At 36.9% G+C, this 17585-nt stretch overlaps 1 protein-coding gene across 9 annotated transcripts in view; it reads right to left on the bottom strand.

Annotated features, from left to right (window-relative positions):
• LOC103036852 (polyunsaturated fatty acid lipoxygenase ALOX15B-like) overlaps positions 1–17585 on the bottom strand; it is a 98940-nt gene that overhangs the window by 14363 nt on the left and 66992 nt on the right. Inside the window, exons 2-9 of one of the 9 annotated variants that reach the window (XM_049467008.1) lie at positions 9163–9313; positions 4513–4720; positions 4245–4326; positions 3428–3550; positions 3228–3334; positions 2962–3134; positions 2574–2717; positions 2245–2448 (exon numbers count right to left, since the gene is read on the bottom strand). The exons of 5 other annotated variants lie outside the window; for them this stretch is intronic. In XM_049467008.1, coding sequence (XP_049322965.1) covers positions 2245–2448; positions 2574–2717; positions 2962–3134; positions 3228–3334; positions 3428–3550; positions 4245–4326; positions 4513–4720; positions 9163–9306 — 1185 coding nt within the window. In that variant the 5' untranslated portion in view covers positions 9307–9313. The remainder of the gene's footprint in view (positions 1–2244; positions 2449–2573; positions 2718–2961; positions 3135–3227; positions 3335–3427; positions 3551–4244; positions 4327–4512; positions 4721–9162; positions 9314–17585) is intronic. 3 more of the 9 variants (XM_049467013.1, XM_049467017.1, XM_049467023.1) reach the window with 3 other exon arrangements.

Here is a 17585-nt window from a genome sequence, read left to right as displayed (position 1 = left end):
TCTCTAGGTGTATGCTCTGGCGTGCCGGAAAACGGGTGTGAACGCGGTTAGCGGTTAGCCGTTAGCATCAGCTAACTCTGGGCATCGTCGCATAAAACTGCAGCTTGGTGTGGATGTGGAGCTGTATTGGATGCAAGGTAGGCATTTGGGGTGCAGCAACGCTTATCTAGGTGGGGTTTTAACCATATGGCTGATATTTATGGTAAATGCCTCTTATTTAGGTGTATGCTCTGGCGTGCCGGAAAACAGGTGTGTTGTGACCGTAACAACGTAAGGTAGGAGTTTTTTTGTATTTTCCGGTTGGAGGGAATTTTAGGCTTTTAGATATATTTGGGATTTCATTTGTAGAGTGGAGCAGGAACCCTGGATGTATTCTAGCCCAAACAAGTGATAATTCAAGCCTACAGGTATTGTTTGCTTGATGGTTATAGAGCTAACTCTCCCAAGCTATCTGTCTAGTGCAATTATTTTAATTCATGTGTTTTTATCAGGTGTTCAGCTGAAGTGTCGCCATCGGAGAAGGCTGAGGTGGCACCAAGCCGAGCAGTCCCTAGTCTTCTGCTGTTTTGCCTATGCTGTTTTGTTGGGGTTGAATTAATTTAAGATTTATTCATTTATTTTGTTCTTTTTATTTCCGGGTGTTTATTATTTGTATTAAAAAGACTGTTTTGTTTTCTTTTCTTTTTTTCCTTTTTTTTTGTTTCTGTTGGAAATTGATTTTGTTATTTGTATTTTTGTTAACTTGACCCCACCTTGTGTCAATGGTGGCAGACCTCTTTGGGCCCTCCTATAGGAAGCTGGCTGTTTATTTGTTAGTGATACTGGCCGTAAACTAAATGGAAAATTAATAAGAATAACATTTATTGTTACTAATCTGTTTCTCTTTCTTGTAGAACAACTTGGTGCACGTGGTGTCCCCCCTTGGGCCGACTGGTTACCTCCTCCTTGGGAAATCTTTCCTTTTGCACTTGGTTTGCTGTGTTGGACTCACCCTTGGTTTGAGGTGTTGCGACGTGTGTGAGTGTGTGTGAGTACTCTGTGTGTGCTTGCAGAGGTTGTATTTCTCCTTCGGAGGGAGGGCCCGGGCACAAGAATTGTCCAGCACCAGTTAGCTACAGAAAGATGATAATGCTATGTTAAGACTCTAAACAGCCAGTATCTCTAATATCCTTTTTTTTAAGCGCATTTTGTCCCAAGGCTCAGTGTATACTTTTAAAGTTGTTTTTTTTTTAAAAAAAAACTTTAATTGCTTAATAAAGTGTTCTTATGTATTTCATGTATCTACTATTTCAAACTTGAATAAGTAAAGATTTTATGCTGAACCTCATCTCACGTCTCCTGAGTATCTCTGAATGCACCTGTGTGCTTTGGGTATTATTTATATTTATTTCCTGGGGTGAAACTCCCCAGGTGGCGTAGTCTACCTTCATTGAATCTTAAGGGTCACACTTACTCATAAGGACCTGAATCTCTGTAAAGCTGTTTTGTGACAACATTTGTTAATTTGAATTGAATTCATGCTTCCATCCAATAAGAGCAACAGCAACAACTAGACTGCAGTTCCTTCAGAAACTGCGAGTGTGATTGCAGAGCTGATTCGTGGCTGCTTGCTGTGGTTTTGCTAAGCAGTTGCCAAGGTGTTGCTAAGCGGTTGCCAGGTGGCTGCTAAGGTGTTGCTAAGATGTCCGCGGTGTTGCTATGTTCTTGCTAAGTGGTTGATAGGTGGTTGCGAAGGTGTTGCTCTGGACATGCGGGGTGTCCAAACTTTTGACCAATAGCTGCTTTATCCAATAGCTCCTCCATTCACACATAGTACTGGAGCTCTGGTAAGTTCTATAGGTTGTCCGATTTTGGTCTTTTGTGACTTACACAGGCTTTCAAATTTCTTCCTACTCATTTTCAATGGGAAAAAGCATAGATTTACTAAGTTTTTACAAAAAACATAAAAAAAAACGTCCAATCAAAAAGCTGTACACAAGCAGACATCGCTAAAGCAATGTGCAACCATAATAATAATAATAATAATAATAATAACAATAATAACAATAATAATAATAATAATAGTAATATTAACGCAGGCTAACAGTGTAGTATGGTTGTGCAATGCTAAAGCAATGCTCAACCATAAGAGAAAGAATAATCAGACTTAAGAAGAACAGTACTGTGACTGCCTACTGCAATCACACTAAAAAGTGGTTAACAGGCATTATCAGTATGTAAAACATTTAGGAGCAAAGAAATCACCTTAAACAGAGGATGACATGAAGGCAGGTTGCGCAATACTGCCATAGTGAAGACTTCTCCCAGCAGGTGAGTGCGCAACAGATGGAAGTTCAGCTCATGTTCATTAAACTCTGCACCTCTGACAAAGATCTTTGCCAACAACCAATCCTTCTCATTATCAGAGGGTAGGAAGATGGGATTCCCTGCTCCAGGTTTCTGGTCCAACTGTGGAAAAAAAAACATGGCTCAGAAATGTTCTGATTTCTCAAGCCTAAAAGAATAAACTAAAAGAAGAAAATGGAATACTACTCTTTTAAAATAATGATTGAACGAATGTTTACTGTCGTCACCTGGATGGCAATTGGCATCAGTTTGTTCTCGGGGGTGCTGAAAAGCAAGCAGAGTGGAGCAGAAAGATACTGCTTTCTTTCGTCGATCTCATTTCCCTGAAGGCCATTCAATCTCTTGTAGTCACACAGGAAGATATTTCCTTTCTGATTAAAAACATAGTGTTAATGATTCCAATTTTAATCTCAAAATATAAACTATTTATATATGCATTGTTAAAAAATAAACACTTAAAATAGAACATTCTGTGTGTAATGGATCTTATTAATATATATATATTAAATTATTACTGAAATAAATAAACTTTTCAATGTGATTATAATGTTTTGAGAGGCATTTGTAGAGTATGACAAACTGTTATTGTCAAAAGGTGTCTTAATGTTCTTTTACCTCAATTTCCATTTCTAATGTGCTTTTCTCTGGTAAAGATCTTTTGACCATATCATTGGTGACTGGGAAATTCTCAGGTAGTTCTGAACAGCGCTTGATCATCGTTGGGTTCAGGCCATTAAGAAACTGGTATCCAAAGAAATCATCCCTCATCCAGTTCTTCTCCACATATTCTGTAAGAACATGGATACATCTATTAGATAGAGCAATTACTGTATATTAGTATTGCTACTTATTTATTGGTGATATTAAAAAAAGGAAAATACTTGTTGTTGTTGTCTTTTTCTTTTCTGAGAGCAGACTAGAGAGTTCTCCAATGTTATTCCATCTGTCCTTGTTATTAAATTCTGTTCCAAGTTTCAGCTCCTTGAAACTTAGACACAACATTGTAAGATTCTTGAATTAATGAGAATACAAATCTGTGCATACAGTGCACCAATGTATTACTCAAACACAGAGAACTTACGCTGCACCCAGGGTGAACAGGAATTCTTTTTCTTTGGTGAAAGAGAATCTGACTACAGGTGGCAACTCAGTGGGACTCTTAGCATTCACAATGTGAGGTAATCCTTCAGCATATATACCCCACCTATAAGAGACATGCATGCACAGAACATGGCTTTTGGAACTGCATTGTGCTGTTTTTAGGTTTAATTTGGATTGAGAAGAGCAAGTGTTCATAATGGCTCTAAAAGCCATTGTCAGCTTGTTATTGTCTGACCATTGTCAGCTTGTTACAGATTCTAAAACAGTTTTGTGTTTTCCCTTTAAATGACCAGATAATTACTAAAGTTAGATGATGTTCTAGGACAAGGAACTCAACAAATGGTGCTGAACAGCAGCCCATCATAACTTCTCCTACTGTAAAGAAAACAATGGAACTCAATGGAACTGTATGTTTTAATAGGTCCAAAAAACAAATGACTAATTCATTACTAAGATGTAAAGAGTCCTTAAGTAATTGTATTAGTTTAATTAAAACTGTCCTGGAAAGAACTGTGTTAGCGTAGTTAAAAAGCGAGAGTTACATGGAAGGTACACAAAGTCACTAAACCTCAAACACTGTTGTGTTGGATTTCCAAGAAAAATCCCACCTAACCCCACCTTACTGGGTGAACAGTCTGAACTGTGAAGGTTTTTTAATTCATGTACATATTGATCCCCAAAGATATAGAAAAAAAATGTTCACCGATGTTTATACTTCCATTATAAAACAGTTTCAGTTATTTTTAATCCCTCTTTAGCTACACATAAAACCATAGTGTGTGAAAATGTTTGCTTACCTGAAGTCTTGACGACGCCTCTTCAGATTGTCTTGTCTGTGTGCAAGAAGTTCAGGAGCTGTGTCCTTGGTTCCTAATTTGGCTGGAATCAAAAGTTTATGTAATTATATTTATGGCAACAAATAAACTTATCTTTGCAGTATCATTTTATCATTGATAATTGAATATTTTTGCCTAGCGTATTTGATGCCCTTTTAAATGGTGCTTTGTGATTATTCAGTGCATTGTTAAACTCTCTGGTAATTGAAATATCAGAATCTGTACAAACCTACAGCTTCTCGGAGAGAGAGCCTCTTGTTGCTGCTCATCCAGCAATAGCATGGGAAAAGCTTACTGACTCCTTCAGGTGTTGTTACAATAATTTTGGAGCAGAACCAATCATCATCAATCAGTCCCAGGGCCACTGGCTTTGCTTCCAGTTCAACCAGTAAGAGATCACCTATATCTGATTTGCAGTGTACCGAGATGAGTTGCTCCTGATGGGATACACAGTTCAAATACATTTTATCAAGAGAATTCTAGCAGTTTAGATACATAAACCAAGACAAGTGAAAATACCTGATATAGAGGAGAACTACCCAGCTCATCTATCTTTTCCAAGAAAGGATAAAATAAATAAATAAACTCCTCTCGCGGGGATCAAACCCGTCATCAAGTGCCGCGATCCAATACACTACCGCACCACCGGCTAATGAACTAAGTTACAGCTGGGAAAAAAATCACCTTATAATAAGAAAGGGAGCTCGAGAACGGGTGAAAAAAACAAGAACGTGCAGAAACTAAAGTCACCCCGAGCGCAACAGAGAGACAAGGAGGCGTGTTAACGAAAGTTCGTCAGAGAGGCGTTTCTATTTTTTTTTTTTAATTATCGTTCATTATAGTTTAAACAGCCTCGCGGGCCAGATGTTTTACGCTTTCCGGCCACATCTGGTCCGCGGGCCACCTATTGCCGACCAATCCTATAGAGATTTAGAACAACATTTGTGGAATTACTTTTAATCACAAATAAACCTTTTTTTCTGTACTTCTGTTTATTATTAGTTACATCCAAGCAGTGGTGTGCAGTTAGGTCCTTCTAACCCTTCAGAGAAGGGGTGACAGAAAGTAAATAATTACATACTTTATAATTAGGAAATATATATTATAGTTATTGTAATTATTTATTTTATAAATGAACTAAAATAAACTTTTAACTAATTAGCAACTAATTCAAAAAGAAATTCATTAAAGAATAATGTGTGGGTCGGGTTTGTGGTTAATTTGCAGGTTCATGTGGATTGGTCGCCCCCAAAAATGATACCGCAGAACAGGGGCATCGCTCAGTTCAGCTGTACTATTAATGAGGAGGCAGGCCACTCACCGCTGAGTGAATGGGAAATCTCTTAGCGCCAATCATGGAGCTGGTTCAAGGAGAAAGTCCCAGCTTTCAAGAGAAACAGCCAATCAGCTTGCTGGTTTTGTGGAGCGCGGAGGAGTCAGCGAGTTGCAGCGAGTAGTACAATACTTTATGCTGGTAGTTTAAATAAGTTTCTTAACCCTGATCACTGCCCTTAAATGGTTTTCCACAGGATCCAACTGATCAGCTAATAAAAAAATGACATGAGAAAATCCCTTAGCCCCCTATGGACCATAAATCAATCATTATGTATATGCAGCAATGTATTAGACACATCATACAACCACATACTTTAAAGGTACATTATGTAGGAGCTGAGAGCGAGCGTGTGAAATAGCTACATCAGTCCAATTTCAAAACACCACAGAGACTAGCCTGCCCAGCCCCTCCCCAGATGTGAAGCTACCTTGGGTTGCCAAATTTGATCTACAATGAATCTACACAATCTACACAAAGTTTAGACGGGTAGGAGAGGCAGAGAACTTAAGAGTACGAGCGAAAGGAGAGAGGAGAAATACATTCTTTAAATAAAAGGACACCATTGTAAGAAGTGCTTTCAGTAGAAAAAATAAAAGGACCAAAGTTTTTTTTTTTTTTTAAAGAGTGGAGTAAATGTAAATTTACAAATATACAACAGAATTGATATACCAAAACATAATAATAATAATAATAATAATAATAATAATAATAATAATAATAATAACCAAATCTGTTATATTGTTTTAAATATTAGGTGATAACTCATTTGTTTTTTTGTCATATATGTATATAATTCAGGCATTGCACACATCATTTTATTTTAACAACAGTAAATATAATATGGAGTAAAATGTTTTGGTTGTAAAGTGACCTTTACTTGGATGTAACTAAAAATATACAGAATTTCTGAAAAAGTGGTTTATTTGTGATTAAAAGTAATTCCACAAATGTTGTTCTAAGACACTATAGGGTGGGCTTTGATTCAGATTAGCAAATGTGTACCTCCCAATATCAAACCCGCTCCTACGCACTTGCTCTTAAGTACTACTCAAAGTGGATTCTGCTTGTAGTTCAGTTAAGCGCCACAGAACGTAAATTTTGAGGGAGAAAACTACATGTTTCAGATCAAAAAGCACGGTAATTTCCATGGTTAATTCTATTCTATTCTATTCTATTTAGTGTAGTGCATCTACTGAGAATGTTGGCAATGTTATGTCTTTGTTGGGCTTCCTCTGGCTTTGGAGAAAAATCTATTTACATTTTTACACTCTTCCAACAAGATTTTTATTTTATATTTAAGGAAGTGTTGTTTTTCTTGTTGGGAAAACCGCACTACCCTCTGCGCCGTCTCCAGTGCGTTCCCCTGGATTCTTTTGATGGAAGCCCGAAGTAGAGATAAGTTATAGAGACACAGGATGCTTGATCTTCAGCAAATTAACAATTTATTAAAACAGAGCTCTGGGAACGACTTCCACTCACAATGAGTTCAAGAGAAGAAGATCAAAGATTATTTCACAGACATAAGCATTTATAGACAAACCCCACCTCAGGCTCACGGAGGAAGGCACCTTGGTCAGTTCCCCAAAAAACTGGTTCTGGCTGGTCTTCATCAGAAGTTTGTCTGTCGAAATCCCTCTTACGCATACAGTAGGACTCAATCCTCTTTGCCTCACAACGGTTCTGGGCCTGAACGCTAACGGCCAGATATTGCAAGTAACTGATAGTTAAGACAGAGACCTATTTTAGAGAACTGTCTCAGCTGCCTTCCTCCGCTCTGCCGGTAACATGTCAACACCTTTCCTTTAGCTGGCCTCAAGCTTTATGTCAAACCCTGTTGCCTACCATAGTATCACACTCTTATAGCAATGCATTTAATTATACTTCATTAACGTGGTTAGTATTGGGATTATAGTAATGCATTTAATTATACTTCATTAACTTGATTAATATTAATTATAGTAAAGTTATTGAATATAAAAAAATGTTTAAAGCATATTTCTAACATTCTTTACATCAGGTGTGGGCCATTCTTCCTCATGTAAGCAAGGTTGTGACATTTCTTTTCGAGCCTATAGACTGGATGTTAGAGTGACAGAGTAATCATTGATACACCAAATAATTTTTGGCATGTTGTAGCAGTTTTATGTTCTTTAATCAGATTGTAGCATCATATAGATTTTTTTTGTTTATTCATGTAGTCACATGTTACGGATATTTTACAATGCGTAACTATACACTTTTTTTATTTGAATTTCAGAATATGTATAATGATATTAATTCCAACAATGTGCATTTTATAATTTAAGTTTTTTTAAGGCAGAATAGTGAATAAATACTGCATATTTTGCAGATTTCAGGGTTTCCCCCAGGATTTCCTTGAAGGTGCGGTGGCAGGACCCCCCGGTTGGGAACCGATAATTTATATCACGTTAATGATATCACGATATAACACAATTACACATGTTTCCAGTTATTTTCTTTATTTCCAACTGTCACTGAAAAATGCCCACTTAAAACAAAAAGTTGCAAAAAGTAGGTTTCTTTAAAATAAATCCTTATTGTTCTTTTTTCAGATACGGTAAACGTAAAAGTGTGCAACACAAAATGTTAAATTATACATAACAGAGGAGAAAGGGCACAACAGAATATATATGTATTATTTATTCGCTCTTATCTGTATTAGGTATTTTAAATGTGAGAATGAGTAAATAAAATAAAAAATATTATTGAATTTAATTAAAAATTGTGCTTATTAAAACAGACAAATAATATCTTTAATCTTTAATTTAATTACAATAAAATGTTTACTGGACCGTGAAAACAAATGCATCACAGAGCTGTTCTAGGGTGCCTCTATTCTAGGGCCCTACATCCTTGCTTTATGACAGCTCCAGAAACAGAAACATAGCGTGATTTTCACTCCACCAGGTGAGTGAGCCTGAGTGGACACCTGCGTAAGTTGAAGCTGTTTAATCACTGTTTAATTCATCTCTCTCTCGCGCGCGCGCATTATGTTTCAGTCTCTCTCTCTCTCTCTCTCTCGCATTATGTTTCAGTCTCTCTCTCTCGCTATTTACAGGCGCGCTCTCGCTCTCTCTCTCTCTCTCGCGTTATGTTTCAGTCTCTCTCTCTCGCTGTGTCCTATACTCACACTCTCTCTCGCGCGCGCGCGTTATGTTGGCACTGCATGACTAACTACCGATTTCCACCCCCGAAGGGGCAACGCTGATCAAGCGCGGGAAAAACGCCGGGCTCCGAATTTTCACGAAGGGTGGCGGGGAAGAACGAAGGCGTGGCGGACCGCCGCACTGAAATGAACGTGGCGGAAACCCTGGATTTGAATCAATATTTGTTTCAAGAGAGGTGTAAACAAAGATGTTCTTTTAACTTTTTGACGATTTTTGGGAAACACTTGCAGAACTTTCTCTTTTTATAATGTGCTGTCTGTTATTCGCTAAGATTGATCAAATTTTCAGTTCACTTCATGTCAGTCTTTTTGTAATGGAAACACACAATGCCAGAATCAGAAACCAGAAAACTTACAGATCCAGCCCAAAGACCTGTCAGAGTTTTGATCCAATGCTGTCCACTGGAACCGATTTTGCCAATTAAATTGATGTAGATTCTGTTGGAGGTGCCAGAACCCAAATAATCACCAGTGAAGACTTGAATGTTGTATTTACTCATGGTTCTTCTGCAGTAAAATATCAGAGAAAGTATGTTATGGTTACATCCTTCTAGAAATAAATACACTACCTGAATTATTTTTAGATGGTCAATAAGATATTAGCTGAGAGTGTGTAACTTACTGAAAACATCTTTATAGCAGTAGTAGTGTAGTATCTGATACTGAAGTGAATATCACCAAGGTGTGCTGTTTATACATGCATGACATTAACTAGATTTGCTGGCCATTGTTGCTATTAAGTAGATTTTAATTATTTAGTAATTATTATTAATACTAAATTAAAGTTCAACAAAAATGTATTAAAGTTCAGTTACATATTGGATTCAGCAGCATCTTTAACAGTTTGGTGTAATATACCTTTTACATATTTGGTGACTGCATGTTAACTTTAATAGATATAAACTCGGACATTCTCAAGTGAAAAAAAATATATTTTTTTGCATAGTTGAATAAAAGTCTTTTAACAGTCTATTAAATGTATTTAGATACTATTGCTGCATCATTGATATGTTGTTCATATAAGGTTATATAATGTTCAAACTGTAACATGTAATTACATCTAATTATATATCAATACACAGTGAAATATACCAACAAAATAATAAATCTAAATACTGCAAATATTGCATGGGTTAATGTAACTCATTAAATTACTCACCTGATGCAGAGTAGAAAATATTCAGCAGCTCTTTCTTGTTTGTAGATTTGCAGCAAGTTCACCAAATGTGACACAGCTTTCTTACATTTGACCCTTTATGTAGTCACAGACAGGATAGCAGGTGGGCGTGTCTGTATTATGAAATTCATAGGAATTATAACTGAAAGGGTTACTTTGATATGTGATGGGCGTGGCTTTAAGAATCCTACTACTAACCTATTAAAAACTTCTCAATAAATAAAGGGAACACTTAAATCACACATTGAACTGAAATGTTCAAACATCTTGAACTTTGAAATCTTTAGTGATATATATTTTTTCAGTTAGTTACAAACAAACTTACAAACCAGTCAAAGGAAACCAAAATCATAAACCAATGGGGCGCTGGACTCAAATTCATATTGAAAATATAAGAAAATCATTTAAATCAAAGGCTCATTCGATTTCCGTAACTTCAATCAGATTAAATCAAAATGTTAGTCAGTAGTGTGCTTTACACAGTGGTGTGCAGTGAATATAGTGGGTACCCTTTCTGCAAATAGACCCCCCCCCCCCACCCCCACCCCCAACCCGCACACAGCACCACCCCCCCGGCCGCTCATCAGGTGACATATAGATATACATTACAATACATATTCTCTGCCTTGACTGAGTTATATGAACTTAATACACACAAAAATGAACTTAATACCACATAAACAGCCCACAAATACAAACCACAAAAATATACAATAGACCCAACAATCAATGCTTCATTTTCCTACAAGTACAGCCGTTCAACAAATATCACTCATTTGTATGACGACAGTACGCCAGAGCAGCCAAAACATTAAGTACACACAAAAACTCACCAGTCAGGCAGCCTACCCTACTGGAAAAACAGCTCATACCAGCTTAAGCTGTGTATTGGAACATGGTAGCTGGTTTGTAACTGGTAACTGGTGTATAGCTGGTCAGAACATCTAAAACCAGCTTGTAGCTGGTCTGTACCTGGTAACTGGTTCATAGCTGGTCAGATATCTAAAACCAGCTTGTAACTGGTCTGTATCTGGTAACTGGTGTAAAGCTGGTCAGAACATCTAAAACCAGTTTGTAACTGGTCTGTATCTGGTAACTGGTGTATAGCTGGTCAGAACATCTAAAACCAGCTTGTAACTGGTCTGTATCTGGTAACTGGTGTATAGCTGGTCAGAACATCTAAAACCAGCTTGTAACTGGTCTGTATCTGGTAACTGGTGTATAGCTGGTCAGAACATCTAAAACCAGCTTGTAACTGGTCTGTATCTGGTAACTGGTGTAAAGCTGGTCAGAACATCTAAAACCAGCTTGTAACTGGTCTGTATCTGGTAACTGGTGTATAGCTGGTCAGAACATCTAAAACCAGCTTGTAACTGGTCTGTATCTGGTAACTGGTGTATAGCTGGTCAGAACATCTAAAACCAGCTTGTAGAGAGATGCATTGTACTGTTAAAAGACATTTCTAATGATGTACCCCTTTTACAGAATGGGAGATCAAGATCTTTTCTTGCAGACATTTTGGTATGCTCATCTGTTAATGACGACTTGCGGGCAGTTGCTCCTAATGAAGTATGGAATGTTTGAAATATGCTTTAAACTTTTACTATGATCAATACTTTACTATAATTAATACTAATCAAGTTAAGGAAGTATAATCAATTCCATTACTATAAGCTCAATACTTATAAAGTAAATGAAGTATAATCAAATGCATTATGAATTGAGGTGTGATGCTATGGTAGGCAACTTGACTTCACATAAAGCTTGCCCCACTGACTTCTCTATTTTAACTGTCATTACCTTGCAAAATCTGGCTGTTAGCTCCTGATCGTTAAGACCGGACGGTTGTTAGCCAAACTGTATGTGTAAGAGAAATGAATTGAGAGACAACGTTTGATCAAGACCAGCCAGAACCAGTTTATTGGGGAACTGTCTAAGGTGCCCTCCTCCGTGACCTTGCCTATGCGGAAATGTGATATATGCACATATATGAGTTTGGCATATATAATATATATGATCATAGAAAGAAAAACATATATGAACAATATATGTCCAACATATATGAAACCTATTAAAAATTGGAACAATTTCATATATGGGCATATATGCCTTGCCCATAAACTATGTATGGTTATGTATGTGAAATACATATGTTGTCATATATGTCACATATATATCTGACCCATAAATTATGTTTGGTTATGTACGTGAAATACATATTTTGTTCTATATGTCACATATATGACTGACCCATAAATTATGTATGGTTATGTGTGTAAATGACATATTTTGACCTATATTTCTGTCCCATAAATTATGTTTGGTTATGTATGTAAAATACATATTTTGACCTTTATGTCATATATATGTCTGACCCATAAATGATGTATGGTTATGTATGGGAAATCCATATTTTGTTATACGTGTCACATATATGACTGACCCATAAATTATGTATTGTTATATATGTAAAATACTTATTTTGACATTTATGTCATATATACAGAGGTGGAAAGTAACGAATTACATTTACTCACGTTACTGTAATTAAGTAGATTTTATGAGTAATTTGTAATTTTTAGAGTAGTTTTTAAAATAGGTAATTTTACTTTTACTCAACTACATTTTGACACAAGTAATATACTTCGTTACATTAGAAAACTCCCTCGTTACTGAGTAAAAAAATGCTGGGAAAAAACACTGCCTGAATTTAAAAAAATAATAAATAAATAAATACGGCGCACGGATAAAATAGCCTAATTTCATTCCGGCAACATAAAAAAACACACAGATAAATCGCGCCATCCGGAAAGCTTGTGGTTGGATAACAAGTATAAACATATAGCATTCAGACCCTCTATTGGTCTGTATTTAACGCATGAATTGCACGTCACTCTATGTCACTACCCGATCTGTGCCCCCTGCCTGATTTGTGCCGCGCATGCGCACTGCAAAATGGGCAGGGTTGCACAGATCGGGCAGCCACGGCTGTCAACAGTTTTCGGCGCTGTGAGATCGCTGATCAAGCTTAACTTCCGTTTTCTGAATTCTAGATAGACTGATAGGTGTTTAAGCTAATTATATTTGGAAAATAATATGTTAAAATGTATAAGCCTGCGGTGTTTTTATTTATTTATTTTTTCATATACCAAGTCTAAACTCCTTCGCATTTTATTAGTTTTCCTTTATGTAATCTATATAGAGTGGGAGATAAATTACAAACAAAATACAAACATCAACCAGACATATAATTTATAATTAATAATAATTATTAATTAATCATTTTATTTTACTCTCAGAGAAAGCATGAGAGCGAACCCCCATCCCTCTCAACACACACACACTCACTCACTTTCCTTGCCCGTTCCTTTGTTGCATGATGGCGTGAATGCTGAATTTAATGAAAATGTACTATTTACAACTCTGTAAAACTTAAAAGCCTTAATTCTGACACCAAGGTGTACAAACTGTTTGCAACAGTGTGGGCGGAAGTACACCTTGGCATTACCTACCCGATCTGTTCCCCTGCTCATCTCACTCAGTTTGCAGTGCGCATGCGCGGCACAAATCGGGCCGGGGGCACAGATCGGGTAGTGACACGCTAAACTCCAGAAGTGCGCCAGTGAGAAAGTTGGTTATGCGTCTCCAGCTGCAGCGAGGAGCTTCGGAATGTTTGGATGTAAAGAACTACCTCTTTTCGGATGCAGCAGCTCAACACCACGAGATTTCAGAAATTCACCATCTAATCAGAAACAGCAAATTGAGGTAAACTGAACGTTTCCTACAGTTATATGTTGATCCTAGTGATGGTGAATTTGTAATGTTTGCTGTGGTACAGGCCAATACATGCCGAGGTTAGCTTGCTAGGTCTAGGCTATGATTCAGTGTTGTAAGTTCATTTGAAGAGCGCGTGTGAGCTTTTAATTTTATGAGTTTAGGTGTAGAGGGGGGTGATCTAGGTTCAAAAAGTAAAAATCCATCTCACTTTTAGCTCTGTGTGAGTTTCAAGCTGAGCTAAGAGAGCGTTGTTAGTAGGTGTGGAGAAACTTATGAAGAAACTTATTCTACCTTGGATGTATTGACAAATATCTTACAATCATGATTACTTATCTTAGTATCTATAATTACATAATCATTGTGTGAAACCTTGTATTTTATATGCATTAACCAATACTCACATTATATTTCATCATTTTTATTACTCACAGTGTATTTTACACGCATTTATATAGAAGACTAACCAATAATCACAATATATTCTTTACATATATAGTAAAACATTGTTTGATCAGGCATGTGACTAACACAGACCTTATGACAAATTAACCCACATGATACATAAGGCGTTTACTAACACATAGGATCTATTGTATGGCGGTCTAACCACGCGCTACTAACACATTACCATATAACATATGAAATTCATTGTGTGACTTGTGTAGCTCATGCTTGAAGCATTTCGTTCACTGCATGTCTCTGACTAATGGCCATCAATCATCAGCTAGTGCACTCTGCATGAACTAAATTGATACAAAGGAGACTTCGGGACGAACAGTGCGGCCTTTCTCTCTCTGTGCGTGCAAAGTACTTCACCTACCAAAGCGGGAGAAGGACGCGTGCACATAGGGAGTGCGGCACTGTCTAATTACTGGAACAATATCACACTGTCTGACTGGACCCAGTCAATTCTTAAAACAATACCACACTGTCCGGCTGGACACAATCAAGGCCAAACACTAGTGGTCCGGTCAGACCTGTGAAACTTGAACACTAACACGTGAAAATATGCATACTAACATGAGATGATTTTAGTAACGCCTCATCAGCAGGTTTCACGTCATTTGGGGTATAAACATGGAGTCAGATCAGAGGGGGGTCAGAACTTATACTGGGACGGCTGTTAGACGGTCTTTCATGTGTGGGTTCTCCTGAATATTCAGTACTTTGTAATAAATACTTGGTTTGCTTTCAACTTCACTCCACCTGTCTGACTCTCTCTATCAAACGAACACGTAGGGGAGTTGTACCCCGGACGAGAGGTGGGTGTTGACCCACCTTTCATTTTCTTTTCTACAACATAGGCAACACTGACGCTTCTACTTTATCGCCTTAACGCGCCCTGGCCCACCCGCGGGCCAGAAAAATATCATAATTAATATCTGGCTGTGTTTATGAATAACTTAATTATAGGCTCAATATATACACACACAATATGCCCCATCAGCGCTTACCTTTCCCTGCTGCTTCAAAATCCATTCTACAGTAATCCTCAAAGTAGTGCTAATAATAATGAATTAACGCTTTATTTAAAGGTTTGCCTGGGTTTACAGCTCGTTAATGCACATTACATAATGCACGCAGAATCTAGTCTTCTCTGAAGAAAGACGTGAAGGCGGAGGCAGAGCGGGGGCGGGGTCTGTAACCCCACACTGTTACTGGGCAGATATAAAGAATACAGAAACACACTATTTACTGCAAAATAAGTTATAAAATTAGTAGTTTTTGTTCTTATAAAGTTTCCAGTCCTTTGGAGAAAGAAAGGAATATCCCAGGAGCAGATCACTATAATATCTAACCAGTGAAAGAGAGCAGTTTATAATTTTACATGGTGAACTGTAAAACACTTATATAATCACACATATAAATATTTCATTTTAAAATTAACAATAAGAAAATCTGAAAAGCACCTATATATTTTTTTCTTGTTCAATTGTATATTTTAAGTGTTTTCAGTTATTTTGTAATATTAATTGATAAAATTAAAATTCTCTGAATAATTTAATATTAGTATAAAAAGCTTAAAAAATTGGGTATGTATTTTCAGGTGGAAATTAGGCTTGGAGCTTAAGAAGTTATAAAAAATATATATATATATATGTTTTGTTTACTGCATAACTCTATAAATTAATATGCCATAAATTTGATAGCTTTAATATTAATATAATATTAGTCGAGTTATGCAACCCATCGATATGTGCTTCTTTACGACACTGCGCATGCGCTGACCAACATTCGTTTTTGTATGCTTTCATGTTTTTAATGATATTTCCTTAAGTTTTTATTGGGAACATTAAACAATCTGCTTGAATGTTAAAAAAAAAAAACATGTAAATAGCAGCATAGCAATGGCAAGTTAAAAACAATAATAATTAACTGAAAAAATATAAAAATACGGTTTATAGTCACCTATGCATAATCTGACCAAAAATGATGCATGGTCATGTATGTGAAATACATATTTTATCCCATATGTCATTCATATGTCTGGCCCATAAATTAATGTATGATTATGTATGCAGGGGTGATAGCGTTCCGGCGCCGTAGGGTGGCTCTATAAAATGTATATATATATATATATATATATATATATATATATATATATATATATATATATATATATATATATATATATATATATAAAATAAATAAATAAATGAATAAATAGAGCCGGTTTAGGAATTAAGTCCCGCCTCTCAGTAGAAACAGCCAATCAGCTTGCTGTTTTTGCGGCGCGCGGAGGAACGGGGGAAGCCCCTCCCTTGCTGTGAGATTTAGCAGCGGGATCAGACGCAGCAGCTTCAGCTGATTTAAAAACAGCTCTGGATATACGGAGCTTTTTCTCAAAAAAAGATAACGGTAGGCTAAACACGTAAACTGTGATGATATGTTTCTGATAGCTGGTTAAAAATACACTTCTTGTATCAGCACACAGATTAAACCCACTGTGATTAATAAACTGCAGCTGTGTTAGTGAGTTAGCTTGAGTTTGGAATTAGCTAGATAGGGAGTCAAGGTTTTAGAAAATAAATAAACTATATATGTAATGTTCAACTTGCCCTGTACCTGATCAGCTAATCACTATTTCACATATTTCACTGTCGTTATTAGTTTAGGATTACAGGAGAAAATGAATATAGCTAATTAGCTAGAAGCCAGATGTAGTGGATAGTCAGAATTTAGTACAGTACTTTATGTTTGTAGTTTAAAGCAGTTTCTTAACCCTGATCACTGAACTAAAATTGTGTTTTCCACCTGATCTTCATTTCACCTAGATTTTCACCTGATCTTGATTTTCACCTAGAGTGACAGCTGTCACAGTGAAAATGAAGCGGAGTTATGAAAGTGGTTGTGCTAAACGAAAGAAACGGGCAGAGAGCAAAAGAATCGCAGATGCACTGCCAAAATTCACCTCCTTTTTTACACCTCCTGAACCGATCAGTGTTTTTGGGGGCGATTCCGATCGCCGGTCGTCTTTCACCACGATGGGCCGATCGCCGATACCGATCTTGGGCGGGGCCAAATGCCACATTAATGCCACACAGGTGCCTGGCAAACCTGGCTGGTACAGATTCCCCTAATTACATCCACACCAAAGCAAACACTGGTAATTTACGCTGCTAGTAAATAAACATGAATGTTACTGACCAAAATAAACGCTTTTTAGGAGAGATATAAGTTCTGTGTAAATATTTATAAGACAATACCTGACAAAATCAGTTTTAATGACGTTAAATAAACAACAACATAATCACTGTGACAGCGCTAGTCGCAGTTTCACCGCAGCAAAGGAGGAGGAGGTGAATCACTTAGCTAACCAGCCTT

Source organism: Astyanax mexicanus, chromosome 1 (assembly GCF_023375975.1).
Source record: "Astyanax mexicanus isolate ESR-SI-001 chromosome 1, AstMex3_surface, whole genome shotgun sequence".
NCBI classification, from domain to species: Eukaryota; Metazoa; Chordata; class Actinopteri; order Characiformes; family Acestrorhamphidae; genus Astyanax; species Astyanax mexicanus.
The sequence above is the reverse complement of the archived record's forward strand: the minus strand, read 5'-3'. Positions and strand labels throughout refer to the sequence as shown.